The sequence below is a fragment of the Clarias gariepinus genome, chromosome 25 (assembly GCF_024256425.1).
Source record: "Clarias gariepinus isolate MV-2021 ecotype Netherlands chromosome 25, CGAR_prim_01v2, whole genome shotgun sequence".
NCBI classification, from domain to species: Eukaryota; Metazoa; Chordata; class Actinopteri; order Siluriformes; family Clariidae; genus Clarias; species Clarias gariepinus.
The window spans coordinates 22,770,749-22,796,279 of NC_071124.1; the positions used below are offsets into that span (position 1 = coordinate 22,770,749).

Genomic DNA, 25,531 nt, shown 5'->3' on the forward strand with positions numbered 1-25,531 from the left:
AGCAGAAAACACATGATGCAGTGTCCTACAGTATAGAGGAAGGTTAGCTCAGTGGTTAAGGCATTGAACTACATATGGCGCAGTGCCCTATAGGGTACTTACATAAAGGAAAACACTGAAATGCTGAAATATATGAACAATATAGTTAGGGACTGTTCATAAGGTTCTTTTATTATTATTCTTATTATTATTATTATTATTATCATAATTTTTATTATTATTATTATTATTATTATTATTATTATTATTATTATTATTATCACCATCAACAAAATAATAATAATAATAATAATAATAATTATTATTATTATTATTATTATTATTATTATTGCATTGTTATTCTTCATATGTCAGAGAAACTTGCCAGTTTTCACACTTTTATTACAAATCATGATGAGTTTTTCTCAGTTTGTGGTTGTGGTGGAAGATCCACAAGACAAGTCAGTTCCTGTTCCCACTATTCTCCTGTTCTCACACAATCACTCCCAGGCTTGGTCTTTTACTCTCTCACACAAACACTCTCTCTCTCTCTTTGTCTTTTTCCTTTCTTTTTTTCTTCTCTCTGAAAAATATTACAAAAACACACCTTGTCATATAACTGAGAAATCACAACGCGTACACTCCTCTTTCCCATGATAAAACATGCTGTTACAAATACCTTATACTGGAGACTCCTTTCATAAATGTTAAATTAACTTAATAAAGAAAGCTATTCACTTTGTTAAATATACGTTTTTGGTATACTATTTATTGTGTATTGATTTAACTGTACTGATAGAAAGAATAACTTATTAATGCAAATTAGACTTTTTATTAGAATAGTTTGAACTGGCACTAAAGTGTGACAAAATGGGTGGGTGCGTATAAGTATATAGATACTATATACTTATACTATATAACTATTTAGTTAGTTAGTTAGTTAGATATTTAGATATTTAGATAGATAGATAGATAGATTTCCATTGTTTTAAAGTGCACTGTTGCAGCTTGCAAACAGGAGTGTCTTGATGAAAGCAGGTCAGTGTGTGTGTGTGCTGTAGCAGGCTTGTTTCACCTTGTAAATTTTCCCCTTCACACACCACAAATCTGCCCCGGAGCCTTTGGTAAGCTAAGCATTCAGCACTGAATAGATTTCTTTATTTCCAGACACGTCTACTCAGCAGACTTTACACCATCACCTGAAATAACCCAAAGTCTCACTGCCGCCAAAACCATCAAACTAAAACAGGTTTTTGGTGCTGGGTCAGTAAAGTGGAGAGCCAATGGGCAGTGTGCATTCTGTTGCCCTTATTTTGTGGCACCTGTGAAAACAGATTTTTTTTTTCCACCTCTTAAGCTTTGTCTTCCACACAGCAGCCTCATTGTCTTAATTACAGCCATTACTAATGTATGTGAATCGCAATACTTTATCAATTAAGCTAAAACAGCTGCAGAATACAGACAGGCTGTTCCATGGTTTATAATAATATGGACTTTTACCAACTCTAGTCGTCTTTAGTGCTTCACATGCCAATAGACATGTTTTTCTTAAATAGAGCCTACAGGCTTTAGGGTGGCTTACTGAGAATAATAATAATTTAGGTTTTTAGTAATGTCTGTTAAGTCCTTGTTGTTCTTAAATGATTGTTTCTCTCAATAAAAATCAACAAGATGAGACATATGCACACACGTTTCCTTTTACCCCAGTAGAATGCCTTTGTACACAGAAACACTAAGCTTTGTTTCTGTCCTACACAGACCTTGTTGTGTTTTCCCACGAGTCCTAAATTTTTTTTGCATTTGATTTGCATAATTAAAAACCGACCTCATCCTTTCAGTATAAGCATACTCTATATATCTATGTCTCATTTTATGGAAAATCCAAAAAGAAGTTTGATCTTGCATGAGAAGTTATGCTATAGCAGCTGTAAACTGGAGCTTCTTCACCAGCCTTTTTTTCATTCATTCTTTTGAAGGTTATAAGACAGAAATACACAGCTAGGCACGTTATCGAGAAGCCACACAGTGTAAATACCTCTCTCCTAAACCTTTTTTTCCATCACTCCAAAGTCCATCTTTATTCTTGATAAGAAACTGAAACTTGAATTGTTTCTGATGAGTCTCACTAACAAGTGTTTTTCTTACAGACACACAGCTGTTTGGCCCCAATCCTGTGCGTTTTCATAACTATTAAACATCGCTCTGGAGTTTCTACACTCCATATTTAAGACAAAACTTCACCAAGTGTTTTAGTGATTTCAACCGTGAAGTTGAACGTTCATTATTATTCTTCCCATTGAACAGTTTTTAATCTATTTTCGATAGTGATAGTCTTTTTTTGATTGATGTAGTGCATTATTATAAACATTCAAATAACCTGATCGTGTGCATGATATAAACCTGTATATAGATAAAGGGGATGCAATAAATAAGAGCAAGCTTGTTCTATACACCCAGCCCTAATCCATCCTGCTTTTTTAACTGATTCCTAAGATGGCTTCCTAAAGGCTACAATTAAATAAATGTGTGTGTTTTACATAAATTTTGCACAGACCTTCGGGATGTTGTGTAGATAAATGGGCTTAGTGTTGGGGGAAAGAAAAGCATTAAGGCATTGGGGAATGGTGTGGGATTTTGTGACCACACCACAGGCACACAAACAGTACTAGTTTTTTCCTCTGCCTTGTTCGTGAGACTCTGTAAATTGTTTTTTTTTCTTAGCAGCTGGCATTTTCAGAGAAAGAATGTGGGAAGCTGTCTAGAAATCCGGCTTTGTTTCTCATGTCCAGTGGAGCGTTAATAAAGAGGGATTTTAATATTTAGAGCTAACTCTAGTGTGTGAAACTGTGTTTTTTTATGCAATAGATCAGTTAAATATAAGTCCCTGTAAGTCTATGATTTGTCTAGTTGTTGGAGTAATACATGTATATTTTAATTCCAATAATAAAAAAAAAATCTATCCCTATACTTATTTTTAAGCTGCACAATTTCTACTTCCAGAATAGGTAAAGAACCAGATGTTGTTGTGGATTTGAGCTTGCAACCTTCTGAACACTAATGGGCTACGTCTCCCTCCAGGGCCACACACTGATCAGATACACACTAATCTCAGACACAGACTTACAGTAGCTCTGCCTCACGTTAAACCCCCTAGTTACACTCCATGCATGTATAAACAGTTATTTGTAGGAATCCCAGTTAAGATTTGTAAATCCTGATAAAACATTCGCTTCATTTATCCTAACAAGCAACTTCATCCATTCACACGGGCTTAAACAGCTGTGCTGTGGGTTTTTAATCGTTGGCGGCTTTTAAATAAATTGTAGGTTTCATTTCTGCTACAGGAGCTGGATTTCCTCCATGCAGGAACAACATACAGGATCAGTTTTAATTTTCTGTTATGAGTGGATACAAAAATCCTAATTAACACCCTGATTAATTAACACAGGAGCGACTGTACAGCTATTATATGATGGTGGGATGAAAAGATGAAGAGTCCAGGGTTTTTGAAATGTTCTGTATCGACTTCTTTCTATTTGTACTTGGTCTTGGTCTCAAATGAGATTTTTTTAGAATCATTTTTCTTACAAACACAAATAAACACACCTAGCTACATTTGGGTCTTGCTGTTGACATTGTTTCATTTTCATTTGGACTTCATCTTCCATTCAAATTGATGATACTTCAGCTTCATCTCGAGTTCCATGTGGACCCCATCTTAACAAAGTTTTACATTTATTTGGACACAATTTGACCTCATTCGTGTTTATATGAAAGGCATCTTGACTTTGTCTTGTTTTTACTTAGACTCCATCTAGACTTGGTTTAATCCCTACCACGATGCACACTCGATGCCACAAATAGGATTTGTTGGTTTCGAGCTTTGACTCCATCTTAACTCTGTCTTGCTTTTATTTAAACTCCATCTTGACTTGTTTGCTTTTTTCTTTGGAAGGCACATTGAGTCGGTCTGGATTTTATTTCACCTACAGTACTGTGCAAAAGTCTTGACTCCCCTCATTTCTTCCTATTTTGCCAGAAAGCCAGACTTTCTTACATTTTTATTCTAGTCCTGAGGAATAGTGCTCCAGGCGAGAGGGGAAATGAGGTTGCTGCTGAGGTCGTTATAAAAACAATAGATTTTCTAATTGTAACATACCACTCGATTTTCTATTGTAGATGCTGTATATTGTAGATTCTCATTTTTCTGCATAATTTAATTTTATTTAATATGCAGAAATGCGACAGGGGGGCTCAAGACTTTTGCTCAGTATTGTAGATCTTGAACCGGTCCCACTTTATTTGACTCACTTTGATTTGAATTGCATCTTGACCTGCTGCAGAGACATGATTCGATCTTGGCAAGTCCTGGTCCTGTAATTGGCCCTAACGGTCTTGACTACAGCCTTAGTTACAACTTCAATATTATGGTCTGTTTTGTGTATTGTGTATGATTCATGACAACAATCTCAGTTCAGTCTGTTTTATTTTTAAGTTGTAACAATAAGAAATCTGGATTGGAATGAATTCATGCGGTGCACTGTACAGCCATGTGCATGGGGTACTGCACAGTACGTTACCCATGCTAACCCAAGCACAGATGTGTGTTTGTCTAGGTGCTGTTTGGTTTCATTTCAGATGTTCAGCCACAGACACCACAACCTGTTTGGAGACAGCACTGAGTTACGGAAAGAACTTTCAGTGAGGGAGGATCAGCTCCTTTTCAAGGTGACAACCTCACTGCCAAGGCTTTCTCATAAACTTTTAACAACTGATACACACACACACACCACTCGCGGATGCCATCCCGCCTATTTCTTCTGAACAGTATCAGCACTGTGCATCCTTCACCAGCCCAACAGTGTGCGTGTGCTTTCTGGGAACAGCCTCTTATCTGACTCTCACACTTAGAGCAGACTGAGAGAGAGAGAGAGAGAGAGAGAGAGAGAGATGGAGTAATGAATGCTCACGCCGCCTCTAACTAGATTTTCTTTTTACTTTTAATATTTAAAAAAAATTTAAAGACATTCTCCAGCTTGATCAGAATTTCCTTATTTTTATCCATAATGATTTTTGTAAATTGATGCAGGACAGAACTTAGTTGACTAAGTGTCTATATTCTATAACTGTTGATTATTTTCCTATAACAGCATGCACCCAGAGGATATTCCTTCCCTCTATCACATTTCAGCCTTTTCCCACATGCACACACACACACCAAGCTTCATGTTATACACTCGTTTGTGAGCCAGTCATTAGAAACTTGAGCATGTGTATTCTAGATTAAAGGAATTACACATTCTTCGAATTTACTGGCATTTATTTACACACAACACACAGTTGGTGGAGCAACCTGAATCAGGTGATGGGGCAGGCCTTAGAAAATGATCTTCTGTACATTGTTTAGTTGATTCTTTTTGTTTTCTCTGGCCCAAGGCATTGAGTCGTGAACGTCCATGAAGCAGCAGGTCGCGAAATATAAGAAGAGAAAATATTGTTAAAACTGGAAGGACAGAGTGATAGAGTTTCAGATGCGATGTCTTAGAATGTGGATTCAGTGCACGCGCATCCCTTATCCAAGGTCACTTCTGATAAGGATGGAAAAAGAAACCTGCTGGTTACTCTTCAACATTTCAGAAATTTTAAGTTAATGTTAGTAACATTTAACAAAATGTGACATCTGGGATGTTCCGCCCTGTCAGTCACAAATTTAACACCAAATACTGGATATACAGAAACACATCTCAAGACTACACACAAGGTTACATGATTAAACATGAACTCACAGGTGGGTTTATTAATATTATCTTCCAAGGGACACGGAATCCAATCCCAGCACAAAACGGAGTTAAATGGGTTAAAGGTGCAACCTTTACTACATTCACTTTTCATCATGTAGGTGTCAATTCTTTTAAATTTAAAACTCCTAAACTGATAAAAAAAAATTTACTAGCCAGAGCGGAAATCCATCTTCTTGCAATTGGAAGCTTTTTTTTTTTTTAAGCACAAATTTATCAAAAAGTAGATTTAAAGGAATAAGTCCTCATGCACTGAGATTTTTTAGTATGTAGTTAGAACATGATGGTATTGATCAGATAAATACTATAAGTAGAATTTTAGGATAAAAATATTCCAGATATCATTTGCACAAGAAGCCTTTTTAGTCTCTGCTAAACCTTCCATTGCGGTTGGGGTGGAGTGATGTTTAATAAACTTAACTGATTTTAACATTTCATTATCTCTATGGCTTTGACTTGGCCTGCAAACAAACAGTATCACAGACAACTGTTGCAATCCGTATCAACAGCAGCAGCGCAAGAGTAAAATGTTCACAATATAACTCGGCATTACATTACGGCTAGAACAAAACAGCTTCGGAAAGGCCAGTGTCGAACTGGGATGAAATTACGGTGGCCCTGAAGTGCAAAACAAATTAACAAAACTGAAAACAAAATAACAAATTCAAAACAAAATTAACAAAACGGAAAACAAAATAACTAATATCTGACTGGCCGAGAAGTGCAATACAAATTAACAAAACGGAGAACAAACTAAAAAACAAATAACAAAACCCAAACTATTTTTTTTGGAGGGGGGGAGTTTTGTTGTTTTGTTTTTGTTTTTGTTATTTTGTTTTCGGATTTGTTAATTTGTATTGCACTTCTCGGCCAGTCAGATACAAACCGGAAAAGGTAGCGAATGAAATGCTTACCGCTGATTGGACGAGACATCTGTCACTCAAGATATACAGGAAGTAGGAACTTGTTTCTTTATCTTTGTTTCTTGTGTGTTCTGCTTCACTTTAAACTATGATGGCTGTGAAGTGCAAACAAATTAACAAAACTGACTTCAGGGCCACCGTAAGAACGTCATATTTGAAACCACAATAATGTTTGCACATTCATACACACACAAATCTACCACTACTACAGTACTTCCAGTATATCTTGAGTGACAGATGTCTCGTCCAATCAGCGGTAAGCATTTTATTCGCAATCTATACCTACCTCTTCCGGTTTGTATCGGACTGGCCGAGAAGTGCAATACAAATTAGCAAAACGGAAAACAAATTAACAAATTGAAAACCAAATTAACAAATCCGAAAACAAAATAACAAAACCAAAAACAAAACAACAAAACTCCCCTCCTCCAAAAAAAAAAATAGTTTTGGGTTTTGTTATTTGGTTTTTAATTTGGTTTCCGTTTTGTTAATTTTGTTTTGGGTTTTGTTATTTTGTTTTCAGTTTTGTTAATTTGTTTTGCACTTCAGGGCCACCGTATGAAATAGAGAACAGAGGTATCGTTCTATTCCATCTCGACTGAAGGCGCTTTGTCCTGCAGTAATGTTTTTAAATAATAAAAAGGCTAAATCGGAGTGAAAGATTTGGTCCAAACCAGACCAGAACCCAAAGACCACCACAGCAGTGTTCTAGAAACTAACATACCAGGTTTTAAAATATGAATGAGGTTCAAGTCAAACAGGACTTTTAATTGTGCAGAAAAAAACAGAACACAGTTATAAGAGTAAAAATTCAATAAATACATTTCACATCAAGGCAGAATGTTTTCTCAGTACACCCTTTCCATGATTGGACTGCCTGCTTCGTGTCTGAAACACTGGCCTCCCAGGAACTCCCTTAATTGCTTTTTGAAACATGTGGAAATGGCTCGGAGTGAGGTCAGGACTGTCCGGGGGACGGGGTAATAACTCCCAGCCGTGCAAGTGGTGTTGGTGTATATATTGTGTGTACTGTTCCCTCAGACAGATTTGTCTCTTCTGCAAGCTGGTGAAAAGTTATCCATTGACCACCATTCAAGTTCCTACAATAAAAAATAAACTTAAAAAAACAACTGCAGAAAGAATTTAGGGGAAAAGTCAAAACAAGTTTCTTTTACGATTTTGGTACAAGTTTAACCAACTTACACTTTAACCTGTTAGTTTGTTTGTTGACATTTTAGTTCTGCTTGGTCTTTTGCCTGTAAGTGTCCAGCTGATCTTCACTGTATTTGCATTTGGCGACACCCTTATCCGGAGCAACTCACATTTTATCTCTTTAAACAGTCAAGCAGTTGAGGTTTAAGAGCTTTTCTCAACAGCAGCAATATAGTAGCGCCTGGGTTTGAAACCATGACCTTCCAATGAGTAGGTCATTACCTTAACTACTGAGTTACCTTAGGCTTAACTAACCTGTTTGGTGCCGGCGAAGCTTCAGATTACACAAAGACACAAGCTGTTTAAAACTCCTATTGTCTCCTATTGTCTCCTATTGTCTTCAGTTTTCAAACCAGTTAAAGTGCATCAGCACATCTGCTTATGTTTAAACAACAATGTCACGTCTACACAGGAATCTGCTACAGGAACTACAGTTCCCAGAATGCAAACTCCTAAAACTAGACGTGTCCACCATGACAGACTCTCAATCATTCACGTTCTCCTGATGAATGATTGTGCAAACCTGGCAGACATTTCCCTCACCTTCCCAAATGCTCTTAACACCTTCTCCTGCCACACCTTCACCAGGGGGATTAATTATATTCTTCCTGTTTTCTTATTTTTCTCCCTCTTGCCTTGTCTAGGTCATGTTGACTATCATCAATTCTTATTTTTTTTTTGCTAAGTTTTCGTAAAGTTCTGCCATCTTGCACTTACACCCTGATGTCTGTGTCTGACAGGGGGACAATTTCCCCATTCACTGATTTTTTCTTGCTTATTGAATTAAAGTTAAGTTTTTGTGTTAGCCTGATTCATTTCTGTTAGCGTCTTGACAGTTTAGCATAACTGTTTAACCGTCATGGCATCTGAAACACAGAACAGGAACTTGTACAGTCAGAACAAATCTCATCCAGGACGGATAGATTAGATTACATTTATTTCAATAATAAAACACACTTTTAAACAGAGGTGCATAAGTGGCCTATTTACAATAAATAAATGTAGAAATATGGCTATGAGTGTTATACAAGGTGGTACCAATAAGTCACTAGTCTTGTAACCCGGCAAAACCCATTATCTTAGTGAGGGGGTGTGGTCGACCGCGTTGCTAGGGATGACGCAGCGATTCAAAGACTGTGATTGGTTGATAAAAAATAACCTCTGACCTTTGCAAAGGTCTTGAAATGCGCTCTTGGTGAAAACACATGATAATAGAACAGACAGTGAAATCATAATGTGTGTATATGAAGAATTAGTATAATCATGACTGCAGGCTACTTTATGCAAAGTTTTTAGGTTAAATATCTTAAAGTGGATTAAAACAGTCAAATGTTTAAAATGTCCCTATTAAAAGTCCTCCTCTCTACTCTTAACAACTTTTTACCTTAGGAACTGTTTTTAGGGCTAAGATGTTTCGTGAATCATTTTCATCTTTACTAAGATTTAGTCCTAAATTTAGGGGGAAATTCTAAGAAAATGTCATAATTCTAAGAATTTTCTTAAAGCCTATTTCATGGGACTCAGGAAACCAGATGGGGTACTGTGTACCCAGGATGGGGTGTAAATCCATCACAGGGCAAAAGCACACACACACACACACACACACACACACACACACACACACTTACACACTACGGGCAACTTGGAAACACTGATTAGCCTACTCAGTGTGTCTGTGGGCTGTAGGAGGAAACCAGAGATTAAGGAGAAAACGCTCCATAACATGCAAAATTCTCTCTCTCTCTCTCTCTCTCTCTCTCTCTCTCTCACACACACACACATATCAATTAATCAATCTTTCACATACCGCCAACACTTCTGGGGATTCGCATGTCAAAGACGTGCAGCAGTCTTAAACCTCGATGGCGGATCACGGAGGAATTAAAGTATTAAAGTCTCAGCAAACAAAGAGGAACCGTGAGAACCCTGGAAGGATATCTGTGTAAAGGGCAATGGTGTAACTAAATCGCACACACACGCACACAGCATGTACAGGCTTGTGGTTTTGTAATGTGTGTGCTGTATTTAATGTAGGTAGTTTTAGCTCAGTGAGGAAGGTATCACTCATCAGGTCATTTTAATTATTTATTATCATTTGACACCTGTAATATACATTTTTTCAGTGATTGGACTGCCTGCTTCACATCCGAAACGCCGGCCTCCCAGGAACTCCTTTAATGGCCCAAACATGTGTAAATGGCCTAAAGCAAGGTCAGGATTGTTTGGGGGACGTGCCAATAACTCCACGTACAGTTGACACAGACAGATGCATCTCTTCCGCAACTGCAGTGGACCCCGAGCCACCTCAGCCGGGATCGTCTTTTATGGACGCACAGCCTTCATTAAAACGTCTGCACCGTTCAAATGTTTTACTGCAGCTAAAAGACTCATCACCGTACTGCGCTTGAACTATTTTGTAAACATCAATAGTTTACACCCTCATTCACCAGAAATTTCATCACAGGTCCCGGTTTGACTAGATCTTTTTTTTAATCGTTAAATTTTTGATCTTGTTCTATTAGAAGATAATTTTGCTTATTTTTCTCAAAATAAATGCTTGATTAGTTAGAAAAAGGATTTACATATAGATACAAGATCAGTTCAGGCTGAAAAAAACAGTTACCATTTAAAGAAACAGGGTAATAATGTTACATTTCTTTTATAATAATAATAATCCCATAAAGAAATGTACATTGTTTTTTATTATAGGATTATTATAATGGAAATGCAAGTTCCCCTGTATGCAAGTACATTTCAAGCAACAGGTTAAAGTAAGTAAAGAGAGTAGGAGGAACCTGGAACAGACCCGAGCTGAGATAAACCCTTCCGTCCCGACAGAGAAAAGTGTTAACTGCCCGCCATAAAAAGCTCTTCAGCACACACCACGCCTCCGCCCACCTCCCCATGACCAGGGGGCACGGGCATGGAGATGATGCAATCCTTGTACCCTGAAAGGCCAGAGAAGGTCAGAACGGGACTGTTCAGAGCAGATAAACTATCAGTCCTGGAACTCCTGAAGAACCATGACTTATCTGCATCTACAGTGTGAGCAGTCGTTCAAGGAAACCAACAGGGAAACGTTTTATTTCATTAAGATGTTCATCTATTCATTTGACTTCCTTTAATATTCCCAACACTGAGATTAATAAACTGGGGTTAATGAACAGAACAGTAGCTTTCACATTTGTACTGATACGGTCCGAATAGGGCTGTTGTTTATGTGTGTCTGTGGAGGTGAAGTTAAGGAGCAGTGACAGTTTTATCTTTAGGTGGCTTTAATAGCAACCAGAAATAACTGTTTCCCCCAAGATACCTTGTTTTACACCAGAATCTTTTACAACATTGTCCTTTTGAAAATTATTTTACAGGCCGTGATCTAAAGCACTGGCTCGCAATCTCCGTGGTGGTGGGGTTTAAACCTGGGACCTTCCGGACCATAGTCCAATCCCTCCATATAGTGGATCATTATTTGGAGATAACAAGAGAAACACTATTGAGTTTTTTGGTTAAGTTTGTGTTTATCGGCACTGGCGGGGCTCGCTCACTGCTGCAGGCACATTGGACCACTGATTAAGAGGTTATGAGTTCAAATCCTGTCACTGTTGAACCCTTAGCCCTAAACTGTATTCAGTCTTGCGTTTAAATAAAAGCGTCAGTGACATTGTTCTTCACATGTTCCTCAAGTTTAGATTTTTCCTTTTCCAGTCACTATATAAATACAAAATCCCAATTATATAAATAATTAAATGATCATTCTTTTTTCAGTTTATATTTTATTCTCCTTATGTACATCAGTGTTAGCATGTGACCATGTGGAACCACATAGAAGAAGTTTGCATCTCCTACTGTACATTTGTATTCTAAAGTCATAATCTTAACTATGAAATTGTTCAAAAAAAAGTCAGGTAAGTAAACCACTCAGTGGCATCTTGGTTAGCACAAAGGCCTCGCACCTCCAGGGTCTGGGTTCAACACAGGTTTGAGTGCTTGGTGGTTTTTCTCTGCGTGTTTCAGTTTCCTCCCAGAAGTCTAAAGACATTCAGATTACGTTAACTGATGTTCCCACGTTGCAAATACTGTGTGTGTTTGTGTGTGTGTCCTGTGAAGGAGTGACATCCTGTCTATGATGTACTCCTGTACAGTATAAAATTCATAGATGATGAATAAGTGAGTGAGTGAAAAAAATCCACACACACAACTCTTTGTTTTATATATGTATAGTTTGTTTTAATATCAGCACGAACCGTGTACATTTGATCTCTCGTGTAATGATGAACAAGTTCATTATTATACCTTAACATCTGAATTTGTATAACCTCCAGGTCTACAGGTGGCGCTGCAACACTTTAACTGCTTAAAAAACTCTTTATGTGTAGCGTCATATCGTGTGTCACATGTACATTTTGGATGCGTAGGACCCCTTTGCGGGCTTTCGTATTCGCCTGATTTAAAATCTCGTTAATGCTATTGTACAGTACAATTTCTAAACGCTACGTATAAATTTTCCTTAAATATTAACATAATTATTATGGTTGCTATGAAGGCTTAAAGTTTATTTGATCCACAAGACATGTTGCAGTGCTATATGATTTAGATATTATAGTTGGTTGGTTAACACCTTCGTGCTATTTATTAATTATTTTATTTATTAAGTTAATATAATTAATTAAGTCAATGCTGGCCTTTAAAACTTTCTTACTTATTTTTAGATTATTTAAAGCTAAATCTTATATTTATTTTTACGTAAAGTTTTTTTTTTTATTATTATAAAAACGCTTCGGTATCAGGCATATTAATGTCTACCTACATGAGGGCCTCTGAGCACTTGCGTCAGCAATGCGACAAAGCGAAGGATACCGAAAGCACTAAGGAGGACCTGATATGATGTGACACCTGGAAAGCTAAATCGAGTGCAGAATAGTCGATCAGGACCTTGAGCGTTTCATAGGTGAGTTCAATTTTATATATTATAAATTGTTTTTTCCCCCCGGCTTTTCTCTGTAGCGTTTCTCAAAACTCGGTTAACTCTGGTTTTTGTGTGTGTTTAAACAGCGCCGCCATGGTGTTACGGAGGATCCTGTACGCGCTGATAAACAACGCGCAGCTCGTGGAACGCCTAGCCGAGTCGCGGCCCATCCGGCGCGCGGCGCAGCTCACCGCCTTCGCCATCACGCGCGCGCAGATCGCCGGGAAGGACGCCGCGCGACAGATTCGCGCAGGCGAGCTGAGTGAGAGAGGCGCGAGAGTCCGGGACAGTTTCCTGAAGGAGGTGAAGCAGGGCATGAAGGCCGCGTCCGAGCAGATTAAAAACAAGAAATGATCGACTGGGTGTGGATTTAACACTGACTGAACCACTTCCTCTGTTGTAAATAATCTTAAAAGTCTGTTTAGAGTGTGTGTTACATATTTACCACATGTTTAACACGCATGTCTTTTGTTTCCTGGGTTTCTTCCAGCTGTTATTCCTGATTTTCTGTACAAATTCTGGACCTTATTCTCACCACAACAGGGACATGTTTTATTTTTGTTTGTTTGTTTGTTGCATCCCAGACAGGGTTGCCGGATGCAAGGAACACTTGAATAAAATGAAAGTTAAAAAAAAAAACTGAAAAATGAATAAATGGAAAAAAAACCTAAAACAATCCATCTTCTTGGTCACAGTTTTTGCACAGGAAACAAGTTCCCTGGAGTGTGTGCACTCATTTCTGATAAAATTGTTTTTGGATAAAAATTCCGGAATGTAGCAGTTAAAAGTCTTTATTAGAATATTGTTTTTATTTAATAAAAAAAATCTTTATTAGAAATCAGGGCCTGTATTCACCAAGATTCTTAAACCTAAAAGTTGCTCCTAGTGCCAAAATTCTAAGAAAATTCTTATAATTAAAACTTTTTTTTATAATTTCCCTTTAAATTTGTAGATATTCCGATACCATTTTCCCCCTCCCGATACCGATTCTGATACTTGGGCTCAAGCTATCGACTGATACCGAGTACTGATCCCATACCTGGGTGTGTATCTGTATATACAGCTGTGGATACTACTAGCCCTGTATTAAATGACAAAATTATGTTATGCTGTGCTTGTTTTTATTATCTGACATACATTTAACAGTATTACTTATTTTTGAAAAAGAAACTGAACTTTAACATCTGAAAAAGAACTTCAAATGCAGCCACAATTCTAACACCGGGTTATGTTTAGGAAAATGGTATCAGGTCGGTACGTGGACTCAAATATTTGTCGATACCATTGCCAGATTTTTTTTTTGTGGTATCGGCAGCATTCCTGACACTAGTATCGGAATCGGAACAACCCTACTAAATTGTAGTAAAGATAAAAATGATTCATGAAATGTCTTAGTCCTAAAAACAACTCCTAAGGTAAAAATTGTTAAGAGTAGAGAGGAGTTTCTATAGCAGAGGACAAAATAGTCGAAAAAAGAAATATTCTCCAAACATTCTGAGTGTAAAAGTAAACACTGCTCTTCTGTCCAATCTGGTTTTCTTGTTCTTTTACTTCCTTCCTTCTCTCTTGGATTGTTGACTACATACCATCCAAAAGTGCAACTTAAACAGACTGTCCTGCAAATCATGTAAATTGGTAAAAGGTGACCCATTTTGCTCCCATCAATCTAAAGTGGATTACAAGTAATAAAATAAATGCTAAATACTTTCCTTAATTAAAGTTGCTCTGAGAAGTTTCCTAATTTACTTTTAGTCTAGGACTCCCAGCTAAGAGCTTTTGAGCTAAGATAGGAGCTCTCGCACAATGGCTGGCAGTGATAAGGTAGACTTGTTTGAACAGGAAAAACAACTCTCATTTGTTTAATCTATTTTTGTAACCAATTAAACCTTTTTCTTCCTTAAGGTAAAAAAGTTAAGACCTAACTGACCACACACTATATACAGTGTGTATAGCACAGAAAACATAACAGTTCAGATTCTATGAAGTCTGCTGTAACCTCATAGCACACAGATAAACCACACACTGATTTACAGTCATATTATTTAATATCACCCAAATGAGGACGGGGTCGCTGTTGTGTCTGGTTCCCCACAAGGTTTCTTCCTCTTGTAATCCCAGGGAGTTTTTTCATCACCACCTTCACCCTCGGCTCAACAGGGACAAACTAATAGTCCATACTCCATCGTACAGGTTCTAATTTAATTTCATAATTTTTTCTTAAATAAAATGTAACTGTTTACAATAAAAAAAAAACACATTTGGGTCACTTTTGCCTGCAATATGAACACAGGCTGAATAATGCTCTTGAAAGAAATAAGTACTGATGTGTGACATTGCAGTTAAAGGACAGGGAGCTTTAAAACATACAACAGGACTAAATAAATCAGACTGATAACAGAGTTTGTTTTGTCTTAAAACACTTAATCTAATATCGTGTAAGAATTCCTGTAAAGAAATTTTTAAAACCTAAAGTCATATTTGCAACAGGTAACAGCAAATCCATCTAATAGTACACACACCTTTAAATAACTCACACAAACACACTGCTGTATGAGAAACTGTTTTATTTGATGAATTATCCGTCTTTCCTCTGGTTTTATTTCGGATCAATGGAATGAATCAGATCAGTATGTTATTTACATGGATTGATTTATTTTTTTCCAGTCCCAAAATGTCCCTAAAAAGCAGAAGTGCTGAGGTGGCAGAATGAACAGTCTCAGTATAGAAAACAACCCAGGTGCGAGAAGCGCCCTCTCCTGGACAGGTTTAGAAAAGCAGGAGTTTCAGCCCGATGCGTTCACACACTGAGCGTCTGTGACAGATAGCGAATGCACCGGGACACGGCGGCGCTCGGCTCTTTCACACAGCACAGACGTTTACAGAGCAGGCAGGAGCGGACAGAGCTCAGTGACGCACCTCACTTTCTTTCTTCGTTCCTTCCTGTCAGTCAGCATGCCGTGTCAGTGTAAGAAAATAAAGAAGGCCGACAAAACCAAAAGGAAAAATATATATCCGTATTATAAGTCTTTGAAAAATTCCTCGTTGCTTTTTAGGTCTTACAATGTAAAGAAAATAACTCCCGCAGTACTAATGCTTAAGTAAAGTTTACTATAGACTTTTATTATAACAAAATAGGCAGTTCATGGAGGGTTAAATATCTGTTAAGATTTCATTGTACAATAAATTTTCTTTCAGCTACGCATTGGCATTTTAAGCCACAGATGTACACAGACATCTCTTAATGGCAGTTCCTTACAAATGGCAGACTTTTCTACATGTAAAAATCAAAGTGAAACTGATGTTCTGTATGTAAGACACACTGGGAAATAAACAGTTGTGACATTGATGAATGAAACGTGATTCGATCCTGTACAAACGCACGCTGGTCGAAAAAAACAAAAACAAAATCCTGAATATTGACAGAGTGAACAGAAAATCTAATAAACGAAAAAGTATGATCTAGGTAAAACATGGAACTAGAGTGAAAAGAAAAAAATGAAAAAACTAAAAGTTAAAGACGACATGCTCTTAAAGCTATAACGTGCAAAGTTTTGCTTTTTATAATTGATTTTCTGCTATTTTATGATTCTGATGCCTGAGATTCAACCTCTGTATCAACATCATACACAATGAGGAAAGAGGAAAAGAAAGCATCCAGCTCAGTCCATGTATCTCGTCTGTAAAAAGCATCCTCCCTTAAACATTAAGGAACTGTACCGTTTCCAACGTCCTGCTAATGGATGTTAGGTTTGGCGTGACCGCGCCCCTTGATCTCCATGTGAAACCGGAAGCAGTAGAGATCAGAAAGGGGACGAAGCATCCAGACCTGTGGGACACCTACCCAAGTGTCGTTGTGAACCGAGGTTTGGGCTTCCAGACTTGATTGGGATCAGGGATTAAATTGTTAAGAAAAAAAATACAGGGGAAAAAACAAAACAAAAGGATAATAAATAAAACAGAAAAGGGAGAATGGACTTTGCTTTGCAGCGCTTCATAGTTTCTCCTTGGATAGTACCCAGATGTATGGTCCAGACTGCTCCTCGATGATCTGCTTAACTTGATCATAGATTTCCTCCAATGTGTCTCCCTGGACAATGGCTGAAACACACACACAAAACAATCTAACTATCTGATTCATTGCACTCATTACTAGTTTTAGTATTTTATCATTTTCAGTCTATTTAGCGAACATTTTAGAAAACATGCTCTTTATGCACACTAGGTTTCTGTTTCATTTTGTTTGCACATAGAAAAAAAAACTTTCTTCTATGCTACTGTACATAAATAACACAGTAACACAATCATCATGGTAAAGTCTGCCGTATTGGAATTGTGCAAATAACATAAAAAAAAAAAGCTTTTCTCAGCATTCCTAAAAGCCTAGGAACTTTGAATAACAGATTTTCCTCTTAAAAAAAAACACGTTTATAAACAGAAAAGTTAAAACAGTTGAGACGTCATGTCCCATTCGGTTGGATTGATCAGTATGTTGAGAACTAAGTGGAACTAAGTTTCTGCTTTTTTTTCATGGCAAGGTGACTGACCTGTGAAGTGCTCAGTAAACTCCTGCTCCAGCTTCATGGCTCGGTCATACGTTTTTCTGCCCTGTTCATCTGTCAGCCTCCTGTTCATCTCCCTGACACACACACACATAAAAACGCATAAAAGCTATTCACCCAAACCACAACCTGCTATTTTATGCAGATCTGCAGATTCTTAACAGTCACACTGATTAGGACTGGCTGCTGATATATTTTTTTTTTCATCCACCACATTTATTACATACTGTATCTATTTATCAGACAGACAAATAAAATGAATGGTGGCTCAAAAGTCTGATCCCATAGGAATTTTCCTTATAGGAAATTTTTTATTTTTAGTTAAATTTTAAACCCAAGATGGCTTTTCCACAATTTAACGTACAACAGAACCAGACCTTTCTTTGAACTCGTCTGAAGTTGGTAGTCTATCAAAATCTGTGAATGACTTTCAGTATTTTTTTTAAGAACTTAAAAGAAATTTTTAGGAAGTAAAGTAAGTGCTGTAATATTCAATTTATTCCACGTTCCTCATAGTCAGAAATGGTGCCAATATTTTTTGCAGTTGATTGTGTCACCACTGAACAATGAAACTATACACACTCTTATAGTATACCTTCTAACATTCAACTCCCACATGATGGGGATGTATTCAGGAAAATACAGGGAAAAGTTATGAAAAAAACAAAATGAATGTGTTTTTTTAATGTAAAATGACTTACATGATATTCTCCACTGATTTTGGTTTGATGAAGATGGCAATGGGATAGAGCACAGCAACTTGTAGTCTCTTGATGGCGTTGCCTGATACATCTAGTATGCAGTGTTTACCCTGCCGAGAGGAAACAACAGTCAGATCATTTAACTGAAACACATCGAATGTAAAGCGAATTCATTTTATTTTTATTTCACTGTAAAAACTTGAGCCATCAGCAAGCACTGTTGCTTTAGTAACCGCACATTCCCAGGTATTCGTATGTATATTAACAGATTTAAATATGTTGACAAACTTCTGTTTTTTTTTTTTTTAGTAACTGATGAAAGGAGTCTCCAGTGTCAGCACTTTGTACGTTCCACAACGTTAAATGAATAAATCAATCATTCATGTCTTCCTTTAATAAATTAAAAATACTCCAACTTAATGAGAACATACTGCTGTGGTACAAGAAGAATAAAACACTTTGCTGCTGCTGATGTTCCTAAGTGTTTGCTTTTTTTTTTTTTTTTTAATTGGTGTAATATATAATTTTTATACAGCTGTACTTTTAAAACTTGTATAAAAGTCGTACTTTTTCAGCTACTTCGCGCACAGATTGCACGCTGGTGCCGTAGAGGTGGTTGTTGTACTGGCCCGCCTCGATGAACTTATGTTCCTGGATGTCTCGCTCCATCTGCTCCCGAGACAACACAAAATGGTAATCACGCCCGTCCACTTCGTAGTCCCGCTTTGGCCGCGTCGTATCTGAGACGATGGGAACAGACACGCGGTTTGAAACCCTGCACATCCTGATCAGAGTACTGGCATAGACGTGCCGTTTTAGATACTCACGAGGAACACAAGAGCCGAATTTATCTGGGAACTCTGAGATCAGGTCATCGTTAACTCTGTCCTTCATCGGCCCCAGGATGATCACAGGACGAGTGTAGTTCACTGTAGAGAGAGACATTAAAGCTTAACTATATACAGATTTCTGCAGCTCTAATCTACTGATCACTAGGACCAACCTCACATTATTGTATCATCGGTTTTGGATGATGTTTTGATTCTCACCTTCTTGCTGACACACAGGCTCGTAGGACAATACATACTCCTCCTGACCACCTGAGAGTCAAACACAGCAGGGTGGTTAAAAAGATTGTTATGCTCATGGTGTAATGTTCTGTGTTGCAGTGATTAGTAGAAGTGTTTATGATTGTTAGATACAGAAGTAAGGGACACACAAGTCCATTTCAGTAAAGACTGAACATGCTGGACATCCTCTGGTCGCTCGTGGTGACCTTAAATCTCACACAGCGTGCTTCTTGACTGAATCTGAATTCTTTTTTTACTCATTTTTTTAATCCTCTAAAATTTTTCCATGTACATAAAATAATTGATGGATAAAAAACATTTTTTTTTTTGGTACTTGAGAAAAGTCAAATGTTTTGTTTCGAAATGTGCATAACTTGTGACATGAAAAAACAGGAAGTACTGCTAAAGAATTATTTATAAAAAAGTGCATAACGACCAAATGATCACCATCTATTAAACTGTTCTCCTATTTACTCTCCACTCTGATTAAAAAGTGTTCGGTGCTGTACTGCATCTGTGGATCATGCAAACACGTGAATTTAATGACGCAACTGTAACGGTCCATGTAAACAGACAGATGTGGAAATGAAAATTTTGGTTTGTGAAAACAGCATTAATATTGTTTACGAGTCTGCTGATGGATTAGTAATTTACAGGATAAGATTTCGTGGTGGATTAGTAATCTGTCTTGAACCATGCAAGAATGCAAACGTAGCTGATGTTAGCTCTTCTGCTAATAACAAATGAAGCGCCAAATGTAGTTCATTAAATATAAAGTCGTTAAGTCATTTTCTTTCTTCTTAATATATAAATAAACAGCCATAACATTATGACCACCTGCCTAATATTGAGTAGGTCCCCTTTTGTCACTAAAAGAACTTTGACCCATCAAGCCCTGGACTCCACTAGACCTAACCCTAGGTGTGTGTTATTCACCACCAAGCTGTCAGTAGCAGATCCTTTAAGTTGTGAGGTGGAGCCTCTATAGACCAGACATGTTTTTCCAGAACATCTCACAGATGCTTGAATGGATTGAGATCGGGAGAATGTCTGGGTCGAGTCAGCACCGCCAACTAGTTGTCATGTTCCTCAAACCATACCTGTACAATGTGTGAAGTGGGTCAAGATGCATTATCCTCCTGAAAGACGCCACTGGCATCAGGGAACACCATTTCCATGTACTTGGTCAGCAAACAATGTTTAGGTAGGCGGTACATGTCAAAGTTACATCCATATGAATGGCAAGACCCAAAGTTTCCCAGCAGAACACTGCACAAAGCATTACACTGTTTTCCCAGAGTGCATCCTGGCACCATGCCTATCCCAGATAAGTGACACACACACACTCCCGGCCATGATCCTGTCGCCAATTCACCGGTTTTCTTTCCTTGGAGCTCTTTTGGTAGGAACATTCCATTAGATCTGCTGTTCTGTTCTGGAGTAGCTCTGCCCCAGTGGCCTAGCCATCACAATCTGGCTCTTTTTAAAGTGGCTCAAATCCTTTTATGCTTGCCCATTTTTCCTGCTTCCAACACATCAACTTCCAGGTGCCAGTGTAATGAGATAATCAACGTTATCAGAGTCCCCTCGCAGTGGTCATAATTTATAGTTACGGCTGATCATTTGTAATACAGCGTAGATCAGCATAACTAATAAGATTAGAGAGTCGGATTCAAAACTGTTCGATGTAAACAGCAGCAATGCTACAACCTCACCTAATACTATACCTTAATATTTACACATATACCAGGTATTCCTTTAACGCAAAATTATTTACAAAACTTTCATGTTTCTTCACGTTTTTATCTAATTCTCTTTCTACTTTAAGCTGGACATGACTCGTCTCTGAATGAAAGTTGCACAAAATAACAAACAAACAGGCGTAAAGAACCTGATGAGCGATCCGTCCTCAAGATTCATCTTTGTCGCACTTATAAGAAAAGAGTACTCGGTGGTTTTGTACAAGTAGAAATGATGGTGCTTCTCAATTGCGTATGTATGTAGAAGGCACTTTGGATCTAACTCAGCTTCACCACCATTAACCGTGTCTGTCAAGAGGGAGACAGAGAGAGACGAAAGAGTGGAGAAAGGGAAGCTCTGTTGCTATGGAGACCAGCCCAGGGCTGGGTTCGCCCTCGCTGATTGATTATAGTTTTGTATTTTTGAGCGTGCACGTTCTCGAACATTCAGCTTTCTCTCCCTCACTGCAGTGCCCTTCCCGCAGAGAGGAAATCGGACCACCCTTTCTGTCTAACAGCATTATTTACTCGGAATCTGAGCACTGAAACCGCACCAGGAGTAGATTTTTATTTTCCGGTCCAGGTACCAATGTGATGATGGATACAATATTAAACACAGCAAAATTTGCCTTAACATGCATATACAGTATATACACCGGTGTATATACATACAGTGTATATGTTAGTAAGAAATCATCAGATATTGCAGATATTAGATGAAGGCGGACATGCGAGGCGAGATCGGCGGGTGACATGGAAGGAGGGGAAGAAGAGAAGGAAAACTTACGGTAACTACTTTCACTATCACTGGCATTAGAGGTCACATGCTCTGAAATAACAACACGGGGGGGAAGAGATGGTGAAAACCCAAAAACACAGACAAACACAAACACACACACAAGGAGACCCCCAGCAAAAAAAAAAAAAAAATTGTTGTTGACAAAGTAGAAAACCTCAAAGACACCCAAAAAAAACAAAAACAAAGAAAACCCGTTTCTACAGAAGCCCCAGCAGAAACCGTCACACTTTAGTGTTTCCTGCAGTAAAGACAATCTGAAGCTGTATTAGGCTACGTTCGCACGATAAGCCATGTTGTTCAATTCGGATATTTTTTTTTTTGGCCAGACTGGATTTGCATGTCATTTTACACGGCTCACAATCACAAGTGACTTGCGCACATCAATACGTCTTTGTGCAGACAAAGAAAAACAGATCTGTGTGTTCAAACTGCTCTTTAAAAAATCTGATCTGTCATATTAGGTTAAAAAAAATACTTGGATTACTTCAGGCTCGTCATGTGAATGTAGCCTTAGAGTGAGGAAACACTCAGCTGTACAGAACCATGATGTCTATGATGTGATTTCTCAACTTACAGACTATTATTTACAAATATGATTATACCGTTTTTTTTTAAAAGGAAGTTCTTAATAAAGAGTGCTTAATCACATACTATAACTTTTATAATATGTACTAATCTTGCACGAAGATTATTTGAGAAGTTTAAGGATAAAGTGTCTTTATGATTTGAGTTTTAGCTGCTGTTCAGTTTAGTTAAACGATCGACAACGCCAAACCATAAATGTTAAAAGAATAAGTATGTGCAAAACTGTAGAATTTACTATTAGCCAATCTGTACATAAAATATTCGTCCAAGGTGTAAAACATTTATATTATATACATGTAAACACACCGACTGACAGACCGCTTGTGTTTACATGAGTGTGTATTTCCAAAAAAATGATAATGAGCTACAAGAGTGAGAATCACAGGAGGATGTGTAAATGGACGAGGAGCGTGTGCATCTGGAACACTGTGCACTTACTCAGGCCTCTGGAAAGTGTGTCATCTGGATTGTCCTGTGGATCAGTTAGCGAGAGAAAGGAGGAAAAAAAAAAAAAAAAAAACAACAACCACAAAAGCACAACAGGTTACTTAAAACACACACACAGGCTTCTACCACCGCATACAGCAGCCGCTGACATCGCAGAGGAGGATCACAAGAGTGACATTAAGCTCTGGGTCGGGGATGCTGTATCCGGTGGAGTGACGCCCCCTGCTGGCCCTGTGCCGTGTCGACCCTAACGTGCCTATCCGGACCCTATACTTTCGTACTTACGGTCCACATCGCTTGTTTCCTGCTCGCTCGTCTCCTTGTTCTTGTAGAAAGGGAACTTGCGTGAAAAGAGGTTCTTTCTACGCTTGTCATTGAGGGACTGCTGAGGACGAAAAAGAGGGAGGGAGGAATGAAGGACAAAAAGGAAAAAAAAAGGAGGGGAGAGAAAAAGGTGTCTGATGTGGAGGAAATAACATTAGGATGCTTAAGTGCTGACCTTATGCAGCACAGGATCAGCACAGATTGGGATAAAAAAAACCAAAAACAAAACAAACATGAACACAAAGATCACCATGAGCACCAGAGCTACACCGCTGAGGTCAACACAAGAGAGGGAGAATGTGAAGCAGAAGAAATTATGAACGATCAGAGGTGAGAAAGAGAAATAATGGCACCGAATAAAAGATAGAAAACAAACAAACAAACAAAAAAATTTAACAGTGAAGAAGCAAAGATTCAAGCAAGCTGGAGGGTTGCATAGTTTTGCCTTATTTGTGCATTTTTTTTTCATTTAAAATAGAAAGCCATCAGTTAAAATGCAAAATGTATGTTTTTCATGGTCTTCCAAAAAACAAAACCTATAATGTGCTTCTTAAGGGGAAAATAACATCAAGTAATAAGTTTATTTTTAAAGACTAATCAAATTCTCATTGTTCTTTTCTCACAAATGTCACGGAAAACTCTTTTTGTTTGATGTTAAGATAAAAATATTACCGTAAAAAAGCCACAGAGAGTTAATACTTTTACTAATTTTTTAAAATACATATTTATTTAACTCTGAGGATAGAGTTACATGATCAATACATTAGATTCAGGATAAATCCCATATTATTTAAACCCTATGGCTTTTTAAAAATATTAGTTCTGGCTACATTTTGAATGTAAATACATACTCAAATATTTTATTGTAAATTTTAAAACCTAATTACAAAATTGTAAAACTAAAAACTATTTATTTCTATGTTGTAAACGACATCTCACAGGTCATTAACAGGCCACTAGGGGGCTGCAACCTACACGCCTGTCCATAAGATAGCAGTAATTATGCACCTGTTATAAATAGTGCACAGATCAAACTATTGGCCCAATAATGCCTCAGAGACATGCGCGCACACACATTGTTGCATATGTGCCATATGGAAAGGGGCTCTGTGGGTCTGTCAGAAACGTATGCGCGTCTGTTACTGATTAGCATTGACCCGCTTTCCTTATCGCCAGCAGCAACACGAAAAACACAAAAGAAATCTCCAGCAGGAACACTTTTCTTTTCCGCCTACCGAGCACAAATGAAATAATAAAAGCAAGAACGTAAAGGCGAAACGACAAAAATAAGATAAGAATTTAGTAACAGGTAAAGTGGAAAAGCTCTAATTAGCTCATCAATTATTTCTACTACAGCACACACTTAAAAGAGTCTGAAATTTTTTCGAAGACCATTTATAATATTATATATATATATATATATATATATATAAACACCACCGTGAGGTAGCAATAGTCAGAATAAAAAAAATATATAAAAAAAAAAAAACCTTTATCAGGAATTAGTTCTTAAATCATAACGTTTCGTAACATTTACCAGGTTATCTGAATATATTAAATATATTACTCTATTTGTTTTCATCAGCAAACGCAATTACAGTGATAATTGAACACCTTGATATTCCATGTTTCAGTGGCGAATAAAAACAAAAACAAACATTTAAGAAAATTTATTGAAAAATGCACAAAACAAAACCAAAAAAAAAAAAGAAAAGAGAAAGTTTTGTTCACGTAGTCAGTAGATGGTATTTGACAAACACATAGCACAGTGCAGGTGAATGGAAAAAGGGGATAGAGTGAGAGGAGGTGAGTGAGGGCAGAAACAGACGAGTGGCGTATGGTAATACGAGCAGTCTGACATCAATGGCAAGCGTATCTGTCCTGTTTTCCGCTCATGCATGCCTGGTTGTAGGGAGTTAGCTTAAGGGTGAATACAGTGTGGATGCAAACTCTGCTGTTATTGGTGTTATAAGAGAACTTTGATATCAAGTGGGCCAGCAGGAGGCGCTGTTGTACATGCTGTTATCTCATCACATTATAAAGGCAGTAATGACTTGTGCGAGTTAATACTGAAAAGATTCAAAAGATCAAACATTCCTGGTGTCAGCTGATGGACATTTTTAGATATGGGATTAATAAGAGGCCTGTAATTTAAAACCAGTTTGGAGATTTAAGATCAAAAGAGAATACATTTCTGCAAGTTCGATCCAAACTAATGTGTTCTAGCTTGAAGAAAATTCATCATGAAGCTATACTCTAGAATAAATCTAATTATAAAACAATACTCTAACCTTAATTCTGAGCCTATACTATGAAGTTTTACTTATGAAGCTATACCATAGCCAAATTTAATTTACATAGCTATACTGCAGCTTAAAGTTCATTATAAAGCTATACTCAAGGCTGAAATTTAATTATAAGGCTATACG

The 25,531-nt window shown here is 37.6% G+C and overlaps 2 protein-coding genes across 19 annotated transcripts in view; one reads left to right on the forward strand and one right to left on the reverse strand.

The window, feature by feature from the left end:
• Positions 1–12,750: 12,750 nt before the first annotated feature.
• ncbp2as2 (NCBP2 antisense 2 (head to head)) lies at positions 12,751–13,527 on the forward strand. The gene is made up of 2 exons (XM_053486951.1): positions 12,751–12,860; positions 12,965–13,527. Exon 2 carries the CDS (start codon positions 12,972–12,974, stop codon positions 13,230–13,232), a length of 261 nt encoding a protein of 86 aa, XP_053342926.1. The 5' UTR covers positions 12,751–12,860; positions 12,965–12,971; the 3' UTR covers positions 13,233–13,527.
• A 1,898-nt stretch (positions 13,528–15,425) lies between these two features.
• The window catches only part of dlg1b (discs large MAGUK scaffold protein 1b), an 86,039-nt gene continuing 75,933 nt past the window's right edge, over positions 15,426–25,531 (reverse strand). For 8 of the 18 annotated variants that reach the window (XM_053486119.1, XM_053486113.1, XM_053486111.1 and 5 more), the window contains 7 exons: positions 23,064–23,163; positions 21,735–21,776; positions 19,188–19,238; positions 18,706–19,067; positions 18,139–18,248; positions 17,423–17,514; positions 15,426–16,976 (listed from right to left, as the gene is read on the reverse strand). In XM_053486119.1, the coding sequence (XP_053342094.1) occupies positions 16,870–16,976; positions 17,423–17,514; positions 18,139–18,248; positions 18,706–19,067; positions 19,188–19,238; positions 21,735–21,776; positions 23,064–23,163 (864 nt within the window). In that variant the 3' untranslated portion in view covers positions 15,426–16,869. Of the gene's footprint in view, positions 16,977–17,422; positions 17,515–18,138; positions 18,249–18,705; positions 19,068–19,187; positions 19,239–21,734; positions 21,777–22,769; positions 22,804–23,063; positions 23,164–25,531 lie in introns of all 18 variants that reach the window. The other 10 variants (XM_053486129.1, XM_053486122.1, XM_053486117.1 and 7 more) reach the window with 4 other exon arrangements.

What these genes read in the sequence shown, in the direction of transcription:
- ncbp2as2 (XM_053486951.1), top strand. Translation starts at nt 12,972, where the DNA reads ATGGTGTTACGGAGGATCCTGTACGCGCTGATAAACAACGCGCAGCTC.